Source organism: Panthera uncia (assembly GCF_023721935.1).
Source record: "Panthera uncia isolate 11264 chromosome A3 unlocalized genomic scaffold, Puncia_PCG_1.0 HiC_scaffold_12, whole genome shotgun sequence".
NCBI lineage: Eukaryota > Metazoa > Chordata > Mammalia > Carnivora > Felidae > Panthera > Panthera uncia.
In genome coordinates, this window is record NW_026057579.1 from 31,763,592 (window position 1) to 31,785,964 (window position 22,373).

General features: G+C 35.9%; 1 protein-coding gene across 1 annotated transcript in view; it reads left to right on the plus strand.

Annotated features, from left to right (window-relative positions):
• The window catches only part of ROCK2 (Rho associated coiled-coil containing protein kinase 2), a 136,531-nt gene that overhangs the window by 52,206 nt on the left and 61,952 nt on the right, over positions 1 to 22,373 (plus strand). Inside the window, exons 2-4 of the mRNA XM_049652519.1 lie at positions 5,467 to 5,548; positions 6,504 to 6,604; positions 19,414 to 19,551. Coding sequence (XP_049508476.1) covers positions 5,467 to 5,548; positions 6,504 to 6,604; positions 19,414 to 19,551 — 321 coding nt within the window. The remainder of the gene's footprint in view (positions 1 to 5,466; positions 5,549 to 6,503; positions 6,605 to 19,413; positions 19,552 to 22,373) is intronic.

Sequence of the window (22,373 nt, forward strand, 5' to 3'; positions counted from 1 at the left end):
TATTTTCCACCATGATCATTATAATGGGAAAAATTGGGTGTTGGCTTGTACCTATTTGTTCAGGAAGGCAGTAGTATAATGCCCTGTTCTCTGCCTTCCTCTGCCTCTGATGTTAACTTTTCACATGTAGATAACCACAGTCCAGTATTGGAGGAGATTCATGTTTTCTCAGCCAGTAATATTAGAGATGTGGAGGATTTAGTAACTGGGCAGGTTTTCAGAGGTTAGCTCAGGACTTGATTGAAAGCTGTATCTGACTTACCTAGTTGTGCAGTTTTGTATAGAACTTGGGCAGTAAGACTTCTTTCAATTTCTTTTGGGGCTGAGATTTTCATTCTAGCTACTGTTTTCCCAGTAGTCAGTCTGGTTTTGGTTCTTTACCACATCAAGGCCCTTTTAATTTTCCGCCATTGGTTTTACTGCTCCCTGCCCTTAAATCTTCTGTATATTTGTGCCTTTAGTTCCTATTCATTATTTGGCATTTTTCTCTTTGGCCCTTGAATATTTTTTGGCAGTGCTAGGTGGTTTTTCTTTTTTGTTTGTTTTGTTTTTGAATGTTCTTTTAAATGTGGTCCTGTCATTTATATGCACTTGGAAGTGATGAAAGGGACAAATAGTGTTAATTTTGTTCATTGCTTTGGAGTTTTGGTAGTAGGCTTTTCTTTCAGTTTTATTCTTTAAAAAAACTTTTTTTTATCTCAGCTTAGTATCACTTTCTACAAAGGGAATCTGTTGAAATCACAGACACTGAAAAAAAAATCTCACTGCCTGGGCTTTATATGAAAGTACGTAACAAGGACGATCATAGACACAGGTTTTTAAGTCCTGAGCTAACCTAGCCATTGGATCTCAGTATTAATTTCATATACTGAAAATACTGGTGTCTTAAAAAATTTCATAATTTGTTTCTTAATAAGTGATACTAAATAGAATACATTTCAGATGTGAAAATTTATAAATATAAAACCTCAAGTATAAATGTACATTTTAAAATATATATTACCCCATACATTTTCTTCGGATATAAATTATTAGCAGATTAAAGTATTCTAGTATTATTCAAAAATAAATGCTATATAAAAAAAAAAACAATGCACAGGTGAGGTATTATTTGATCTTTAAAAATGGCTTAAGAAAACCAAAATGGTATTACTGATGAGTTGAACAACTGCTGAAAAAGCTTTCTGACTCTACCCTGGTAGGATATATTGTGGGAAACATTTATAAGTTATTTCCAGATTTTCTTCTTGACTATTTAATCTTTACATGATGCCATCTTCTTGTGATAACTTGTAGGGAGGATGTGGGATAAGCAGGGATTCAATCCTTTTATTAATGTCAAGCTGTAGCTTTTTTTGTTTTTCCCAAAGGATTTCTTTTTTCATCGTTATGTGTAGATGGAGACTTTAATTTTTTTCTTTAATGTTTATTATTTGAGAGAGACAGACAGACAGACAGACAGCAGGGGGAGGGGCAGAGAGAGAGAGAGGGAGACAGAAGCTGAAGCAGGCTCTGGGCTCTGAGCTGCCAGCACGGAGCCTGACGCTATAACCCACAGACCGCGAGATCATGACCTGAGCTGAAGGCGGCCACCCAACTGACTGAGCCACCCAGGCACCCGAATGTGTAGATGGAGATTTTAATGCAGTTACTTTTATCATATCTGTATAAAGTGTTCATATTCCAAAAGTCTCTGAACCAGAAGAAGACATTTCTTCTTGTAATAGAAGCTTTTGCCTTGTCAGTTAAAATTTTTAATTCTTGTAGAGGTAGGTTGTGGAGGTACAGAAGAAGGCTTTCCAAATAAATGCACCTTTCTTTGATTTAAAGCCATTAATTATGGGTATACCTAAAAAAATAAGTGATTCAGATTTTACATTTTAAACCAATAAATTTATTGCTATTTAACAATATTGCCCAAAAGATATAGCAATAATTTGGTAGTTAAAAATAGCCAAGTATGCTAAAATGCTGGAATCCTTGAAGCAGTTCATCTGTCCTGGAGAGGGAAATTGTGGGTGTATACATGTGTGGGATCTCAAAGTGTGACTTTAATAATCTCAGCTTCACTGGAAGTTGAATATTTATTATTTTTAATGTATTTTTTTTCAGTTCAGGAGAATTAAGATTGTTTTATGTGTCTGCATTGATGATATCAGTGGGTTGGTTATAAAGAATTTTAATTTTGATAAAAGAAATTTTGTAGTTTACTCTTAACACCTGTGCCCTTTCTGTTATTAAATAATATTTTCATAAAATGTGAACAAAATATTTGAAGAATGAAAATTAAAAATATGAAGTATAACTGAATGGTAAATAAACATAGGATGTGCAGTTTCTCTGTAATTAGTAAATTAAAAACTCAAGTTGCCTTTCTAATTTTCCCATTTTCCACCGTACTCACATTCCTAAAAGGCTTTTTAATTGCTGTTTTATTTTTTAGCAATCCTTCAGTTCTTTGAGCTCCTTCTTTACTCTTCCAAGCTCCTCTTGGTGTTAGTCTGGCCATTGAGACTAGGGATGAGTTAAGTGTATTGGACCTTTAAGTTTTAAGTAGTGTTTGCTATGTCATTTCCTAATGGCATGAACTTGGACAAATCAAAGTCACTTACTATCTAAGCCTTAGTTTATATTTTAAAATGAAGAGTACTTCTTCATGCCCTCTTCAGAATTACTTGGGGATGAGACAGTATATGCAATAGTGTTTTAGAAATATTGTTACCTTCGTAGACATATCCTTTGAGTAATTAAAGACTTTGTTTCTTATTAGTTTTTCTTAACCCTCATCAAGTTATATGTATGTACTTTTTCTTATTTTGACTATAAATTTAATGTATGCTTGTAAAAAGTAGAGAAAATATAGAAAACTTGAAAAGAAATCTGAACATTGTGTTTTCCTGTATTTATGTTTTTAGGGGAAATTTACTTTTGAGACTGAGTTCCCTGAGTGTAAGGATAGTTAGTGTCATATTTATTTTTGGATTTTTCTGTTCTGTTCTTTATATGCATTAGGCCAAAAAAAAAAAAAAAAAAAAATCAATGCTTGTTAAGTGAATGGGAACTTCCTTAGGTTGTCTGTCTTTCTTTCTTTCTTTCTTTCTTTCTTTCTTTCTCTCTCTCTCTCTCTCTCTCTCTCTTTTTGTTTTATGGTATAAGTTTTGGGTGTACAGCTTTATAATTGACATCTTGTATATACTACAAAGTGATCACCACCACAAGTCTTGTTACCATTCGTCACCATACAATTGACTCCCTTTACCCATTTTGTTTACCCCCCACCCCTCACCCCCTTCCCTTCTGGTAACTACTGGTCTTCGTTTGTTTTATTTTGTTCATTTGGGTTTTTTTAGATTCCACATATGAGTGAAATCATAGGGTATTTCTCTTTCTCTTTCTGACTTATTTCACTTAGCACAATATCCTCAAAGTCCATCCATGTTATTGCAGATGGCAAAATTTCGTTCATTTTTATAACTGAGTAGTATTCCGTTGTATATACACTATCTTCTTTATCCTAACTATTCATCTGTTGATAAACACTTAGGTTGTTTCCATATCTTGGCTATTGCAAATAATGCTGCAGTTAGCTTAGGGTTGTAAATATTTTTTCAAATTGGTGTTTTCATATTCTTCAGATCAATACTCAGAGGTGGAATATCTGTCTCATATTGTAGTTCTATTCTTAGTTTTTTGAGGAATCTCCATACTGTTTTCCATAGTGGCTGCATCACTTTACAATCTCATCAACAGTGTGCGACGGTTCCCTTTTCTCCACATCTTCTCCAGCATTTGTTACTTTTCTTTGGTAATTCTAGTATGTATTAGGTGAAATCTCATTGTGGTTTTGATTTGTATTTCCTTAATTATTAGTGATGTTGAACTCTTTTCATGTATTATCTGTCTTTGGAGAAATGTCTCTTCAGATCTTCTGCCCATTTTTTAAATCAAATTTTTGGGTTTTTGTTGTTGAGTTGTATGATTTCTTTATATATTTTGAATATTAACCCCATATTAGATATGTGGTCTGCAGATATCTTCTCCCATTCAGTACGTTTTCTTCTCTGTGCAGAAGCTTTTTGGTTTGATGTAGTCTCCTTTATTTTTGTTTCTCTTTCCCTTGCCTTTGGAGTCAGATACATATAAAGATGTCACTGAAACCGTGTTAAAAGGCTTACTGCCTATGTTTTCTTCTAGGAATTTTATGGTTTCAGGTCTTACGTTCAAGTTTTTAATGGATTTCAAGGTAATTTCTGTGTGCGGTATAAGACAGTGGTCTAGTTTCATTCTTTTGCATGTTGCCATCCAGTTTTCCCAACACCATTTATTGAAGAGCCTGTCCTTTCTCCATCATATGTTCTTCCTCCTTTGTCAAAGGTTAATTGTCCATATATGTATTGGTTTATTTCTGGACTTTCCTTTTTATTGATCTGTGTGTCTGTTTTTGTACCAATACCATACTGTTTTGATTTTTATAGCTTTGTGGTATAGTTTGAAATCTGGGAGGATGATCCCTCCAGCTTTGTTCTTCTTAAAATTGCTTTGACTATTTGTTACCTTTTGTGGTTCCATACAGAGTTTACAGTTATTTGTTACAGTTCTGTGAAGTATGCCATTGGAATTTTGATGGGTATTGCATTAGATCTGCAGATTGCTTGGGTAGTATGGACATTTTAACAATATTAACTCTTCTAATCCATAAGTAGGGAATATCTTTCCATTTATTTGTATCTTCTTCAGTTTCTTTCATGAATATCTTACAGTTTCCAGTGTGCAGGTCTTTCACCTCCTTGGTTAAATTGATTCCTAGGTATTTTATTCTTTTTGATGCAGTTGTAAATGGGATTATTTTCTTAATTTCTTTAGTCTGTGTGTATTTCTGTCTCTTTTTCTTATTTGAGAGAGAGAGAGAGAGAGAGAGAATGGGGAACAGAGGCAGAGAGAGAAGGGGAGAGAGGGAAAGAGGGAGAACGGAGGGAGGGAGAGAGAGAGAAAAATTTTAACAGTTCTATGCTCAGCGCAGAGCCCAACATGAGGCTCGATCCCACGACCGTGGGATCATGACCTGAGCCAAAATCAAGTGTCAGATGCTCAACCTACTAAGCCACCCAGGCGCCCCTGTGTGCATTTCTTAAAGTCAAAAAAGCGTGGTGAAATTTTACTGGGCATTTAAAGAGAGAAAGGAAGACATCTGACTAGCAGAAATAATAGTGGGTGCGTATTTTAAGCTGATATTTTTCTACTGGCTAAAATAACAAAGGAAAACATGATACAATCATTCATAATATTCTCTGGCAGAAGTTAGGAAATGAGTTAAAACTGTTGGATATGGAACCATTGGACAATTTCATATCAAAGTAGATTGATATTTATTTAGCAAGAACAACGTATAAAATTTAAAGACTTTTTTTTAATATTTGGAAATTGTAACAACTTTCTTTTTCCTTTTTTTAATTTTTTGTTAAACAGGATGGCTTAAATTCCTTGGTCCTTGATTTGGATTTTCCTGCTTTGAGGAAAAACAAGAATATAGATAATTTCTTAAATAGATGTGAGTAACCTTCATATTTGATCCTATAACTATACTTTTGATAAGAGATTTATGTGTGATTAACATTATAGTCTATAAACTATTTAGTTTGCTAGTTGGTTCACTTAAATGCTGCATTCTTTATTTTTAAAGAAAAACTGCAGATCTAGTTGCAGTATGTTAAAGTTCAAGGTTTTATATAAATTATTCAGACTAAGTTTAGCACAGGTTATTTATGGCAGTTCAAAGAGAACTTTTAAATTAATGCCAACAATTTTAAGACTTAGATTTACACTGCTTAGGAGACTTAATGAGCCTTATGTTTGTATGAATGTAGACATGTCGGTCTAGGTAATGAAAGATAATGCGATAACAATTATTGTCATCTATGCAGTAACTTAATATTTGCCAGCATTGATGTTGGAGTGAAGGTGTAGATGAGGTTGAATTCTAAGAATAAATTCTCAAGATAATCTAATACACACTTTATATCATCGTAGTAAGCTTTTTAAGTTGGAATTGTTAGAGACTGGGCTATTTTCATGATTAAACAATCTTGTCTTTAGATACTATATCTACAATATGTGATTACTACTTCCCAAAGAAGTAGACTATGAAAATTTATTACTAAGATTAGCCTTGCAAGTAATTTCATAGCAGCTCTCGGCTGTGATTCAGAATGCACTGCTAGGACGCGTGGATCCTCATTGTTCAGCTGTCATCTTGTCAAGCAACAGAATAGCTTAATTCTTACTTTTTGGTTGTCAGTACTGTTTGTTTTATATGTGTTAATAAACCATGGAATTTTGGTTCTTTCATGTAAAGTTAATATGTATCTTAGCTTTTTAAATAGCAACCTTTGAAAACTGACAGATTTAGCTAAAAACTAATCCTAGTTTCTTGAAATGAAAATTTGTTTACAAATATGGTGATTATTGTAAAGTATTGTTTATAAATGTAATCTTTTTTATTGCAGATGAGAAAATTGTGAAAAAAATCAGAGGTCTACAGATGAAGGCAGAAGACTATGATGTTGTAAAAGTGATTGGGAGAGGTGCTTTTGGTGAAGTGCAGCTGGTAAGGAAGTATTTGTTTTCTTCTTTTATATTATTTTTAAAGACAGGGTTTTGTGAAATACTACCAACAGCCCCTGAGTCGATGTTATTTTTCTGCCCAGCCATGCCAGAATTAGTTTTGTGAGCTTGGTCAAATCATTCCATCTCCGAAAACCCTCAGTGTCTTCGCCTGTAAAAGGAGGTAATTGTAAACTGATACCCCACATTTCTTGTAACTCTGAAACACTGAGATTTAGAATCAGGCCAGTGTGGTTTCATACATGACCTTTCCAGCAGTTAATATTCCCCAAGAACTATTGTGTTTTTATTTAATATGTTCAGATTAATAACATTTATTCTTCCTTAACAGATTTTATTTAGATAATATGAGAAACATTGTAGTAACTGAAAGACATAATAATAACTGAAAGTACATATGAAATTTATCTTTGCAGATGAAAGTGGTACCAACTGGAAATATAAATGTTTGTAATAAATGTCATTTGTATTAATGAGGAACTGTAACAATACTCCTGTTTTTGTCACTCGAATACGAAATTCCACTTTTTGTCCTTACAAATTATTGTCTTTGATTAAATTATGGGGTCAAATTCTGTCTTTTGCTCAGTAGTGTTCTTCTGTTTTTTGATGGAGCATGAGAAAAACACTGATCACTGTGTGTTAGCATAATTTCTTTAGGAACAAGTCACTTTTGCTTCTCTTTCATTCCTTCTTTTTTTGATAGGTTTATTGAACTTGTAGATCAGGGTAGTATAATAGGTGTGATATATATCTATAAGATATTTGAAAAAGTCTGTTATGCTTAAAGAGGATATGGAGAAATGTCAATGAATAAGCATATGGAAAGACAGTTTTATAATTTAATAGACATATAATTTAATAGACAGCTAATTTAATAGCTGTATCCTAAGGAGACTGAGGAAGGCATGAATTGTACCTTGGACAGAGATCCCCAGGGACAGATTTTAGAGTTCTCTCTTCTCCTATTCACCACTTTATTAATAAGGCATTTATTGTATGGGGGCAGTGGTGACGCGGTGAATAATTTTGCAAATGAGTTAAAACTGAAGTATGAGGATGATTTCAGATGATAAGTCAAAATCCAGAAATCATTAGTTGGGAAGGCCATTGGCCAATAAAAGTGAAATTTAACCAGAATAAAGAACTGTACTTAGATGTGAAGAACTCAAGAAATAGATTCCTTAACAGTAATTATAAATTAAAGAACAATTTTCCTTTAATGTAAACCAAGCAAGAGTCGTTGGTGATGTGGCTGTCCAAAATAGTAGAGGAAGTTTGGATCGCTTTGATATAGGTGTTGTGTTCTCTCTTTTGAGATGATTGGGCCATAATGGAATACTCATTCTCTGTGCACTGTTGCCCTGTCTTAAAAGGCATGTTGGTAGAGGGTACTCAAGGGATGGAACGCTCAGGGACTTGAAATGATGCCATCTGAGGTGTGGTTGAAGGGATTGAGACGTTAATTTGGAGTAGATTTGAGGAGTGGGCTGCCTTGGAAGGTAATGTGCTTTTTGTTTGTTTTGTTTTGAGTCTCTGAAAGTGGTGTAACTTCGGCTGGTAGAGTGCGCTTGGAGGGGGGAGCGGGGGCGGGGGGAGGGTCAGAGATTAGATTACGTGGTAGTTGAGTTGTGACAGGTCCTGCAAGATAGTGGAAAATACAAAGTAGTTGAATCTTATCTCTGCTTTGGCCTAACTCAAAGATTATAGTGAGTACAGACAAGTTTCTCAATCTCTCTGAGTTCCAAACTATAGAATACAGATGATAATACCTGTGTCATGGGTTTGTTATAGGGGATTAAGTGAATTAAAAATAAATAAGCCTGGGGAGCCTGGGGGGGCTCAGTTGGTTAAGTGTCAGACTTTGGCTCTGACACTCACCACTTGTGAGTTCGAGCCCCGCGTCGGGCTCTGTGCTGACAGTTCAGAGCCTGGAGCCTGCTTCAGATTCTGTGTCTCCCTCTTTCTTTGCCCCTCCCCAGCTCATACTCGATCTCTCTCTCCCTCCCTCCCTCTCTCTTTCTCCCTCCCTCTCTCTCTCTTTCTCCCTCCCTCTCTCTCTCTTTCTCTCTCTCTTCCTCCCTCTCTCCTTCCCTCCCTCCCTCCCTCCCTCTCTCCTTCTCCCTCTTTCTCTCTCAAAATAAATACACACTAAATAAAATTAAAAAAAAATAAGCCTAGTTATAGTGTTCCCTGTTAGCCACTATTAAAATTATTGCCTATTTGATACATACATTCATAATACAAGTATTTGAAATAAATACATTGTTTCTTCATAATCAGGATTCAGTGTAGATAAGAGAGAATAGAATTTGGAATTCTGTTTTTGAAGGAAATGTGACAGTTTTTGGCTTGTCATGTTTTTGTGGCAGGGTAGTCATTGTTCTGTGTTAGGTTAGTTTGATAATTCAAATTCAATACGTTCAAGAAAGAAAAGGAAAAGAAGAGGGTTTTATTTTTGTTGTTAACTTTCCATTCCAAATTTTATTTTCTATAAAACAAATTCACATGTTTTTAAAAATGAGAAACACTTTAACATTCCATTAATCTGCTGACCTGACCTAAGAACTTGGAGCATGTTTGTTTTGGCGTTAGCTCTTTGTTCTGTTACCTTTGGCAGGGAGTCTTGAAAAGAAGGATAAGATTCAAAATGAAAAGTCCAAGTGCTTCTTCCATCGTCTTTTAAAGTTGATTTGCATGTGTTAGATAAATTAGTTTGACAGCTGTGTAGGCAGTATTCCACATTTGGCACATCTTTATGATCATGTTTTTCTAGTCATCCAAAGAAAGTTTTACACTAGTAGGTGCAGATTTGTCTTACGGAATACTTTTTTTGGTCAGGTTAAAAATGTATTACCACAGAGGGCCCACTAGTCCGTTTCTACAAAGAAAATTCTCGTTGTAAAAGTAACTTTAGTGTGCCACAGCAACTATACTGAAGTATTTAGGAGCTAGAGTCAGACTGCTTACACTTGACTTCTGACTTGCTGACTAGCTGTCCGTGCAGACACTTAATCACTGCAGACACCGTGCAGTTACTTAATCACTCTCTGCCTCAGTTTCTTATCTGCTAAATGAAGATAACAGTAACATTTAAACCCCATAGCATTAGTGGAAGAAATAGATGTAATTAAATTTGGAACAGTTTCTTAGAATATAGTAAGTGCTTAGTAAATATTAGCAGTTAATTGCCACACATGAAATGGTTCATGTATCCTTCCATCAATGAAGTATTTAATCAGGATCTGTTTTGCTTCAGGAGCTTTGCTAGCTTCTAAAGATGCGATAACATAGCCTCAATCTTTCTAAAAGTGGTACTTCTGTGGAAGAGATAGGAATTTTACTTTAAATAAGTGAAGTATTTTCAAATTATGATAAATACGATGAAGGAAAAGATCTGGATGTCATGAGAGAGAATAACGGAGGGATGTGCTTAATTCAGGTGGGGTTGTTAGGAAAGACCTCACTGTGAGAAAATGACATTTGAGTTAGATGTTAAAGAAGTTAGGCACATGAAGAAGAGGGACTGGGGTGGGAGTCAAAATACAGAGGGAATAGCATGTAAGAATGCCATGAGTCAAGAAAGTACAGGGGTGCCTGGGTGGCTCAGTTGGTTAAGTATCTGACTCTTGAGTTTGGCTCAAGTCGTGATCTCATGGTTCGAACCCTACGTCGGGCTCTGAGCTGACAGTGTGGAACCTGCTTGGGATTCTCTCTCTTCCTCCTCCCCCTCCCCCTCCTCCCTCGCTCACACACACTCTCTCAAAATAAATAAACTTTAATTAAAAAAAAAAAGAGGAGGTGCTCAGTCATTTAATTTATTTGAGCCTAAATTTCTTCACCTGAAAAAGGCATTTATTTATAGATTGAAAAGTTCTATAATTCTAGGTGGGCAGAATTGGTTTAGCTTATTATCTTTTTTCTCCCATCTACAGAGGTGATGTATATTTATGTTTTTATATCATGAAAAGTCTGTAACATGGGTGATCTTACCTGATACCACTATTTTTAGATTCTACTGTTTAGGTCATTTATCACATCTCATTTTTATGGAAAATAATAATATTCTGTATATTAGGTTGATTAAGAGCAATACTTAGGAAGAATAATCAGAGTCAACTACTTTTGTTTCTATTCTATCATGTATAGATTTTCTGTCATCAAAGCTTTAATTTCCTTATCTCGGAGTAGCAGTAATAATAGAACATACAAGAAATTTTTTGAGGACTAAATTAAGCTCTACATGTGTGGTACTTACCAGGGGTCTGGCACATTGTAGGTATTAAGTAAATACTGTCTGTTGTCACTTTTGCCAGTTTCTAAGGATTTATAAATTTAAATGTTTTAATCTTTTAAACTATTTTTTAATGTTTATTTTGGAGGGGGGGGGAGAGAGAGAGAGAGAGAGAGAGCAAGAGTGAGCATGCATGAACTAGTGGGGGTGGTAGTGGTAGTGGCAGAGAGAGAGGGGGTGGAGGAGGGAGGGAGGGAGACCGAGAACCTGAAGCAGGCTCCGTGCTATCAGCACAGAGCCCCACTCGGTGCTCAAACTTATGAATTGTGAGATCATGACCTGAGCCGAAGTCGTATGCTTAACCGACTGAGCCGCCCAGGTGCCCCTAAATGTTTTAATGGTAAATGAATAATCCGAAGTGTTGCTCTAAATTTTATATGTATTTATGTGTGTTGGTTTGCTAGAGCCACTGTAACAAAAAGCACCTACTGTGACTTAACCAACAAAACTTAATTTTCTCACGGTCTGGAGGCTACAAGTTCAACATCAGGGTGTTGGCAGGTTTGGTTTCTCCCGAGGCGCCTCTCCTTGGCGTGTGGATGGCGCTGCCTTGTTGTGTCCTCACATTGTCTTTCCTCTGTGCTTGCTTGTGCCTCCTGTGTCACTGTGTGTCCTAATTGCCTGTTCTTAGAAGGACACCAGTCAGATTGGATTAGGACCCACCCTAATAGCCTCTGTTAACTTACTTGCCTCTCTATAGGCTCTGTCTCCAAATACAGTCACATGCTGAGGTGCTAGAGGTTGGCTTTCAAACTATGGGGGGTCAGAAGGAGACAGCACACAGTTCATCCCATAACAGCATGTGTATGTGTGTTGGGATGAACGTTGCAGTGAAATTACCTTTTTGAACAGGTATGCATGCTTATTTCTTTGTTTACAGTTACATAGGACATAATCTACTTTTCTCTGAAAAAGAAAGGTATGAATTCTAGTCTGGCAAATATCTTCTTAAGGTACATATTTAGTCTTCATCTCTGGTAATAGAATATACATTGTTCTTTAGTATTCCTTTGTTAATTGATTAGTAAATGTTTATTTAATGTCAGGTAACCGTTATAAGCTTTGGCAATACGTCGTATAGGTCAACTACTCAGACAAGGCACCTGCATTCATGGAGCTTTTATTTTGAGCTGGCCACTATTATAGTGTCAAAAAGAAATAGTGGCCTAGCTTCTAAAAGAGAGTTCTAAGTTAACCTTCTTAAATGTAATGCGTGTATCTTAGGAATTGCCTATTTATGATTCTTTATTGGGGAAATGTATAAAAAGTTTTCCTGTTCAATAGTGGAAATACGTTTAGCATTAAAAAAAAATCTTTTATGTTTATTTATTTTCGAGAGAGAGAGCGTGAGTGGGGGAGGGACAGAGAGAGAGGGAGACACAGAATCCCAAGCAGGCTCCAGGCTCCTGGCTCCCAAGGTGTCAGCCCAGCGCCTGATGTGGCACTCGAACCCATGAATTGCGACCTCATGACCTGAACTGAACTTGGCCGTTCAACCAACTGAGTGACCCAGGCGCCCTTAGCATTTTTGTTTTTGAAGTTGTATCTTATTTTGGAGTTTGGGCCACATGTTTAGTTGGGTTTGTGATGTTGCCTACTCACTTTTCTTAAGAAAAGTATTCATTAAATTTTTCCTGTGGTTTTATTTAAAACTACACAACTAATATATGAATGCATTCTTGCTCTCAAAGGTCTAAATTGCTTAGAATTGGGTAGAATAAAATGTGAAAATCTCCTTTTATCATGTCTTCTCTTTATTTCATTTTCAAACGTAAATGTAACTAGCCTCTTGGTATTCTTTTAGTGCTTTGATAGTTGGAAACATTGGGAACTGATACAAAACTAGGACCAAATTGTTTTCAGTGGGTATTTATATTTTATTGTAATTGTTTTCATTCTAGAAAAGTTAAAACCTTTCCCTATTGAGTTATAAAAATTGCATCAATGCCCATTATTCTTCCTTAAAAATAAAAATTCTTTTATTTATGTGACAAATACGTTTCTAGTAGAAGTGAGATAGCATTATGCTTTTTAAAATCACTGATTGTCCCACTACTGAGAGATAACTACTTTTATTACTTTGATGTATGGCTTTCTCACTTCTGTTTCTTCTAAAGATTTGTGTAATGTATGAGTGTCTTATATGTGTGTTAAGGAATCATATACATGGCCTTGTAATTTGTGGTTTTTTAATGTAATATTAAATAATAACACACACTTTTATAGCAGTTACATTCCAGGCAGGCTTCTAAGCAACTTCTGTAGAGTAACCAGTCTTCCTTCACAACACTCCTTCAGATAGATGTTGTTACTATCATGCCCATTTGGCAGAGAGGGAAATTCAGACAGGATGGATAACCTGCTAAAGTTCACATAACTACTAAGTGGCTGAACTGAGACTCGAACCTAGGTAGAGGACTCCAGAGTCTGTTTTCTTTGTCGGATGGTCGTAATCATTTTTCTGTGCCAGAAATAGAGACTTTGTGTAACCTTATTGGTTGCACGGTGTTTTCTCTTACTCAATCTCTCACTAGTATTCTGCTCTCCTTTCTTGAAATACCACTTCTTCCGGTGTTCCTGGCTCTTCCGAAGTTTCCTTAGTGGTTCATTCTCCACCTGACTTGTAAATATCGTAGTTCCAAAGACCAGGCTCTTGTTTCTTTGATCTGCATTCTCTCCTGAGGTGCGTTCATCCTATTCCTGTGACTTTAAATATAGTCCATATGATGTCAAGGCTCAGATTCATAGCTACTCTTCAGAATTTTCTTGTTTGCTGTCCACTCCTATCCGTGGTGGCTTATTTGATATCTCCATTAAGACGTGTCACATGTAAGGGACGCCTGGGTGGCTCAGTCGGTTGGGCATCCGACTTCGGCTCATGATCTCAGTCGTTCGTGGGCTCGAGCCCGCATCGGGCTGTGATGACAGCTCGGAGCCTGGAGCCTGTTTCGGATTCTGTGTCTCCCTCTTCTCTGCCCCGCCCCCTCTTGCTCTGTCTCTGTCTCTCAAAAATGAATAAACGTTAAAAAATAAAAATAAAAAAAGATGTGTCACATCTGAAACATGTAAAATTAGAATGCTTGATTCCCTAACTTTTCCACAAAGTTGTAACCCATCTTAATTAATGACTCCACTATTAATCCAATTGCTCAAGCCAAAAATTGGAAGTCATTGATTTCTCTTTTCTTCATTTTAAGAAATTTAACTTGTTAGTGAGTCCTACTCATAACGTTTCTCCAGCCTAATTTTTTTGGTTCACTGTCATCACTGTCATCCAAGATACCCTTTGATTTCTAGTCAGGTATGAGTATCTCCTTAGTATTTTCTTTGGTTTTCCACTGCTGTAATAATGTTTCCCCATTGTACGGTTGATTTTTGGATTGGCAAGTGCCGATGGAGAAACTATCAAGACCGTGCTTATTAAATCTGTAATTCATGCTGTTCAGGCTCAGCTGGACCCACATTACTATTTGACTGACTGTTTTTTCCCCATTCTTCATATTCTTGTATTTTCATGTATCACTCCTATCTTAACCCCCATTTTGGATATGGGTATAGTAGAATCAGGGGCTTTTCTAACATGTTTTCTGTTTTCTTTCTGAGATACATAAAAGGTGGGAAATACAGATCTGATTTGCCTAATATAAACTGCTGTTAATTTGATCTTTTTAAAATGTATTTATTGTATCTCTCATTTGCGTTTCATGGCTCCCTTAACTACTAAAGGAAGCATGAAGACTTCATCCTGGCCTTCTTGGCCCTTTTTTAAGATGTCACTAATTTTGTTTTTGAAATCTTATTTTCCATTATGCTATTCATCCTGGGCATGCTACTCATTTCAGAGCATGCTCCTTATTTTCTTGTCTCTTTCTTCAATCATGTTTCACTGTCTTTCTCTGTGTTCATTTTGAAAGAAAACTTTTTCCTGTTCTCCTTCTTCCTACCCTTTATCTGAGTGTGATATTTCCTGTGCATCTTTTAATTCCATAAATTTATGTAATTTACCATATTATGCCTTGTGCTGTAGTTTATATGTTTGTTTCTTTGAATCCTTTTATGTGTTGTTTTGAGAGTAGGAATCGTATCTTTCAGATACTTTCGGCATTCCCATCTGGGGCTCATAGCCACTTATATGAAAATAGTTTGCCTATAATCTGGAGAGATTATGTTTAGTCAAGTACACAGTTTAAGAAGAATGTGTGTAGAACAGCAAGGAAAAAGGGAGAGCCCTCACCATGTGGCCATTTGTCAGTTCGGCTGTAGACATTGGTAAGCAATATGTGTGTGCAGCCAGATCATATTTGTGATTGGATTTTTCTTGTCTTTTTATATCCTGTACAACACAGAACCTGAAACATAGAAAGTGTTTATTGAAGTGAATTAATTGTGATCTTTCATGATCCCTGGGCTGAGAGGCTTCCTGGGATCCAGTGTGCTTCAGGGATACGGATGATCAGTGACGGGACTCAAGGCAGATGTGAGATGAGGATCTTCTTTTTTTCCCTTCCCACTGGCTTGCTTTTAATTTAATTGGTTTAAACTAAGCTTTTAAAGTAGAATCAACCAGAAGGAAAGAGTATAAGGGAAATGATTTTCTAACACTTGTCATGTTAACTCAAATTTTTACTTCCTTTTTTGGAGTGAATTTGCTGGTTACAAGGTTATTTCTGAGTTGGCAAGAATTATCTCCTTCCCTCCATGTTTTTGTGATTCCTGTATTCCCTCATCCAGTCTTGGATGCCACAACCAGACCAGACAAAAGCATGAAGACGCTCTTTTTGCGTTTTTAGTGGAAACCTTAGCAACACAAACTAACTGCTCCAGGTCTGTCAAACTGGATTGTCTTATTAAAATAATCTAGTGTAATTTTTGATATATAGATTTTTAAAGTTTATTATTTACTTTGAGGGAGAGAGAATCCCAGGCAAGCTTTGCACTGTCTGTACAGAGCCTGATGTGGGGCTTGAACCCATGTACTGCAAGATCATGACCTTCGCCAAAACCAAGAGTTGAACACTTAACTGACTGAGCCACCCAGGAGCCCCAGTTGTAATTTTTTTATATTAAAAATCAATTTGTGGGGCACCTGAGTGGCTCGGTCGGTTAAGCGACCGACTTCAGCTCAGGTCATGATCTCGCGGTTTGTGAGTTCGAGCCCCACATCAGGCTCTGTGCCGACAGCTCAGAGTCTGGAGCTGCTTCAGATTCTGTGTCTCCCTATCTCTCTACCCCTCCCTTGCTCATGTTCTGTCTCTCTCTGTCTCTCAATAACAAATAAACGCTAAAAAAAAAAAAAAAAAAAAAAATCAATTTGAAAACCTCAAATGAGGCATTTTGTTAAGAATGACTTTTGAGGGGCACCTGGGTGGCTCAGTTGGTTAAGCGTCTGACTTCAGCTCAGGTCATGATCTCACGGTTCGTGGGTCCGAGACCCATGTTGGGCTCTGTACTGACAGCCTGGAGCCTGCTTCAGATTCTGTGTCTCCCTCTCTCTTTCTACCTCTCCCCCACTTATGCTCTGTCTCTCAAAAATGAATAAACATAAAACAAATTTTAAAAACAACAAAACAGAATGACTTTTGAAAGTTTTTGTCGCAAATGTTCCATGAGATCTAGGTCCATTTCAGGATTTTCCAAACATGTCTTGTCTCTAGTACATTTAGGAACGTTTCATCTACCTAAAAGTTTTTTTTTAAGAAGTACATATTTGCTGTAGAAGATACAAATAAGCAAATATAAGAGTATAGAAGTCACCTAGAATTCTATCAGTTGAGATAAAACCAGTGTTCACTCTTTCACCTGTTTTTAGTGTGTTTTATATTATATAGAGAGAGAAAGGGGGGGAAGTGCATGAGAGCGAGAATCATTTAGATAGTGCTTTTGTACTTGTGTACTTTTGAAATTAAAAATGAGGAATATAAACATCATTTCTCTAACAAATAGAAACATTGGAATAAGAGCAACTTTTTTGTCTGTCAGGTAAAGGTTCATAATAGAGTCAACATGGTAGTGTTAGCTAACATTTTTATAGAGTATATTCTATGTGCTAATAAGTATTTCCGTTCATAATCTCATTTTGTCTTTGCAACAGTTCCGTGAGATTCTTACGTAGATGAAGTCATTGAAACTTAGAGGGGTTAAGTAAGTTGGCCACATAGTTCACAAATAGTTAGGATTTTTGCAAAGGTTTGTTGACATCTAAATCCATGCTTTTAAGCAGTACTCTTGTACAGTGTGGCAATGAATGGCTACTATATCTGACTGTTTATCCATCCATATTGAATAGAGAAGGAACAAAGGGGAGTGTACAGAGATGCTGAGGGAGATTATAATAGAATCTTTCAGAAAGAGACATCCTCAGAAGGAAGATCAGTGGAAAGCAGCTTTCCTAAAGTAACAGCGCTTTATTGTAGTTCGCTGTCATACTAGTGCTAATGAATTTTCAAAGTATGAGATAGCTGTTTGGCATGAATACAACTATTGCCTCTTAATGTTTGTTCTATAGATCAAGTCAAAGGCTACAAGCTGGTGGTTCCTGACTCTTGTGTTACGAGCCAGTTAAGTGTTCTATCACAGTAATTTAAATGAAACTCAGGCCTCATTAACTAGAGCATCTAAGCAAAATAGTTTTTATTTATTAAAAATTTTATAGCTTTCAGGGATAGCCTGGGTGGCTCAGTCGGTTGAGCGGCCGACTTCGGCTCAGGTCGTGATCTCGCAGTTTGCGAGTTCGAGCCCCGCACTGGGCTCTGCTGACAGCTCAGAGCCTGGAGCCTGCTTCGGATTCTCAGTTTCCCTCTTTCTTTGCCCCTCCCCCACTCCTGCCCTGTCTCTCTCTCTCTCTCCCTCTCTCAAAAATAAACAAACACTTAAAAATTTTTTGAAAATGTAAAGCTTTCATATAGAAATAGATATAATTTTGTTGAGTTTGCTGAATTGCATATTCAGCATTTTGCCAACCACCAGGCAGCCCCGCAAATGAAAGTTTATACTCTGACTAAAGGAGTTTATGAAGCAGACACGTAACTAGATTGTTGTAAGTGCTGTGGAAGCACAGAGAGGGAATAGTTTTCATAAAGAATCGGCGAAAGTAAAGTGAGTAAGTCTGTTTCTCATCTTCAGAGAATTAGACCTATGTCGTATAAATTTTTGTGTATTTGAATGAATGGTCTTTTGTTCCTGGTTTGTTTTGGTTCAGTATAAAACATTAAAAATATTTAACTATTTTCTATCAGCTGACAAAGAGGTTTTAGTTTCTGGTCATAGCTTTGCTTTACAAAATTTTTAAAACTCTTGTCACGGTACGAGTCCAGCATAAGTAATACCATGGTATAAAGTGATTGCGTGACCCTTAATGTTTAATGGATTACTTTTTCTAATGAAGTTAGGAAGCATTCAAAATCTGATTTGTTCTTAGAATAAACGAAGATTTGAAGAGTGACATAAATATAGAAGGAGTACCTTAGCAATCTCTTTCTAATAATCTTTTATTTTATTTTTTAAATGTTAATTTGCCTATTTTTGAGAGACAGCGAGTGTGGGAGGGTCAGAGAGAGAGAGAGGGAGAGAGAGAATCCCAAGCAGGCTCCACACTGTCAGCTCAGAGCCCAACATGTGGGGCTCGATCCCACCAAATGCGGGATCATGACCTGAGCCCAAATCAAGAGTTGGACGCTTCACCGATTAAGCCACCCAGGTTGCCCACGCTCCTCTAATAATATTGTAAACATTTTTTTTTAAAGCAACATTTAACAGCGTTGTTGGAATTTGCTTTGAGATAGTTTGCTAATCTGATACAAATCAATTAAAAATCTGGTCTATCTGCTGTGGGAGGGATTTCTGGTTTTCAGACGAGGATCCTTTGTGCCCTAATCCCCTGCCCACCGCCCATGTTTTCATATCGCTTTCACGTGTGTTTATTTTCAGCATTCTATAAATGTCCTAACACTCTCAAAAAGAAGGAATTGTGTTTCCAGTTTAGTAATTTAATATAGAAGATAGATATAATGTGTGGCCCTCATCGTAAATTTGACCCTTTGCATATAGGATTCTTTTTATGTGAAATTAAAATATGTCAAGATTCTTCAAATTTTAAAATATTTTAAAATGAGAAGTGATGTAACTTAATATAAAAACCTTTGTAATCGTGACTTTTGATTAAGCAGTGTTCATTCTGGGGTGAATTTCTTTATATCCACAGTGATATTTTGTTTACTTATTATATCGAATATTGAGAGGGGATGTTAAAATTTCCAACCTAAGTTATGGATTTGTCTGTTTCTTTCTTTAGTTCCGTCAGTTTTTGGTTCCTGAATTTTAAAGCTTATTTATTAGATGCATACATATTTAGAATTTTTATGCCTTTCTGGTGAATTATACTCCTTTTATCTGAATTCTTCCCCATTTTTTTCTTTGAAAGTCTTTAATAATAGAATAATAGTATGATCTGTTCACCTTTCTCTCATAAAATTATTTTTGTGTTTTTAAAAAATCTATAGGTTCGTCATAAGGCATCACAGAAGGTTTATGCTATGAAGCTTCTTAGTAAGTTTGAAATGATAAAAAGATCAGATTCTGCTTTTTTCTGGGAAGAGAGAGATATTATGGCCTTTGCCAACAGTCCCTGGGTGGTTCAGGTAAGCCTACAAACTTTTCTAAGTTTATTTCCTTTTTTTGTAAGTGCTTATTATCCAGGAGATGTGATTTTGTATGTTGAAAGTCCTGTATCTCATTCCTATAGTAACAGTGCTGTCATTTTTAATAAGATCTGATTCGATATGCTTGTTTAATGTTCCTAAATAGTATGTCATATAGACATGACATGTAATTCTTAAATTGGTGTGTGAAATCAAGTATTATTTGCAACTTTTTAGAAATTCCTTTATGAACAATTAGATCGGTTACCAGTGTGCCGTTATTCCCTGCCTACACTTTCTCACGATTTACATAATAGGAACAAGAACCAGCCTGTCTCAAAAAAACCCAAAACTTCCTACAGTAAAAATCTTGAAAATCCTCCCAGAGTCCTTTATATATTACCTACTGTGTACGACAGCATTGTGCTTCCTGAGTCAGCCTCTTGTTTGTGAAGTGAGGAATTTATAATTGTATTTTGCCTCCTTTTCAATTTTATCCCTTATTAGCTTTGCTTCTCTAAAGATGTTTTTATATTAATATCTAATTCTGCAACCATTTTGAATGAGTATCACGAGTAAGATTAGGTATGTACGAATGCATGTTCAGAATGCTTGCTAAATGATTTGGGAGTTTGATACCTTGCTTGTGGAAGGCAATTTGCGGGTAAAAAATTTTGCCACATGAATGACGATGTCATTTAAAAGCTCATTACTATTGCTTTTTTAACGGTGTTGAGCTTCAGTGCTTTCTCTCCACTTAATTTCTGTTATTGTAGCTAGTGAATAGAAATTCTTATATGTGTACCTAAAACTAAAATTTTTGTAGCAAACCGTATATCATAATAATTTACTTAAGGAATGATGGTAATAAATTATTCCACTGTTAGCTTTAAATTGCTTTCATAGTAACAGAATCATTGCCGTTTCTAGTTCTGATCTTTAATTTTGCTAAGCGGACCCTTATAAAATGTTCATTGAGATAAAGAGTTAATGGGTCTGTGGACGCCAGTCAGTAGTGAAACATTGTACAATTGAAAAAGTAACATAAGTCTGGCTTTCATTTGTTTATCTCTACGATGAAGGATATTCCATGCACCATTATATGTTTGAAATGTGTGATTTTGTGTGAAAACTTGTAAAAATGACTGACTTATTTCTGTTTATTGATTTAATTTTATTATTCAGTGATTTTCAATATATTTACAGAGTTTCAGTACATTTATAGAACATTTTTGTATCTCAGAAAGAAACCCTGAAACAATTGGCAGTTTTTCCCCAATCCACCCTGACTCTTAACTCCTGGCAACCACTAATCTGCTTTCTAGGTCTGTGATTTGCCTATTTTGGGTGTTTCGTATAAATGAGATTATACAGTATGTGGTCTTTTGTGATATCTTCTTTCACTTAGCATAATGTTTTTAATGTTCATTCATGAATAGCATGTGTCAGCCCTCCGTTTCTTTTTATGGCTGAATAATCATCAATTGTGTGGATATCCCACATTTTATTCACTCATCAGTTAATGGACACTTTGGTTGTTTTTACTTTTTGTCTGTTGTGAATAGTGCTGTTACGAGCTCTTTCATGTGGATTTTGGTACATATGTTCACACATTTCTGTTAGGAACCCACCTTGCAGTAAAATGAATGGGTCATAGCATATACTGTAATCGATTTTAGCAGATTATTTCCCACATCTCAGTGCTTATTTTTTCATGACTATTCAATATTTAATTGTATGAAGGTCCCCATACTTTGTTACTATACTCTTGTTGGAAAGGGCTTTAAGAATTTTTCTTATATAAATTATGATACACCGTATATTTTTGGCCCATCTCTATTTCTTAATATATATTCTTAGTGTGATTTGAATTTAATAGAGGAATATTGGCGTATTGTAAAAAACTTACTCCTTTGCTGATATAGAAGACTTTTTAATGCCATCTCTTATGTACAGTTTACTGTGTTCTTTGCCTGTTTTTCTAATGTCCATATGTTTATGGTGAACACTTCCTTATTTTTCTTTATAGTTTTATACAGCTAAGTAGGTGTGTACCCTTAAATACTTCAGTTTACTTTTAGCTTTTTGAAATTTAAGTTTAGGTATCTCTTTTAAAGTTTCTCAATCTAGGGTTTCCCTCCTCTTCTTTTGTCTCATCAGTTTATTTGTGGAAGAAACCTGGATTTTGCTGCTTTTGTCTTTGTGTAGTTTAACTTTGTAAGTTGGTAATTGGATATAGAGGATCAGAATCAGGTATGATTTTGGAGAGGGTGGCAGGGCAACTTCATGGGTAGTGGTTTTTTTTTTTCCGTTAGGCTAATGTCTGGTTTCTCTCTGTTATTTTACCAGCTACATGTGCTTAATGCCTAGGTCCGTTAATTTATTAAGGATTTCAGAATGGTGATGCTCCAATTCAGTCATGCCTTTTTTTTACCCTCCTAGTCGTTCTTTTTTTACTATATTGACTGGAATAGTTCTATAAAGAAAAATATTCCCCCATTTACTATTTGCTTACCTAGTAGTATAATTTCTGGGTAGAGAAGGACAGGAAGGACAGGATAAATCCTTTATTTTTTTCCTTACATTTACCAGTTTTCAAAATAAAGGATTAGTTTCCTTTTATTCTCTAAAGGTGAACAATTTTGGGGGTGATGTATCAGTTTGAACTCAGTCTTAAAACCTGTTTGATGTTTCAGTCCTTTGAATATCTTTTTGATGCTCAAAGTTTGACACCTTTGGCAAATGATATCCTGTTCAGGTTGGTTCCTGAGTCCTTTTCCATCCCTTTCCATCCCTTTCCATCCCTTTCCATCCCTTTCCAT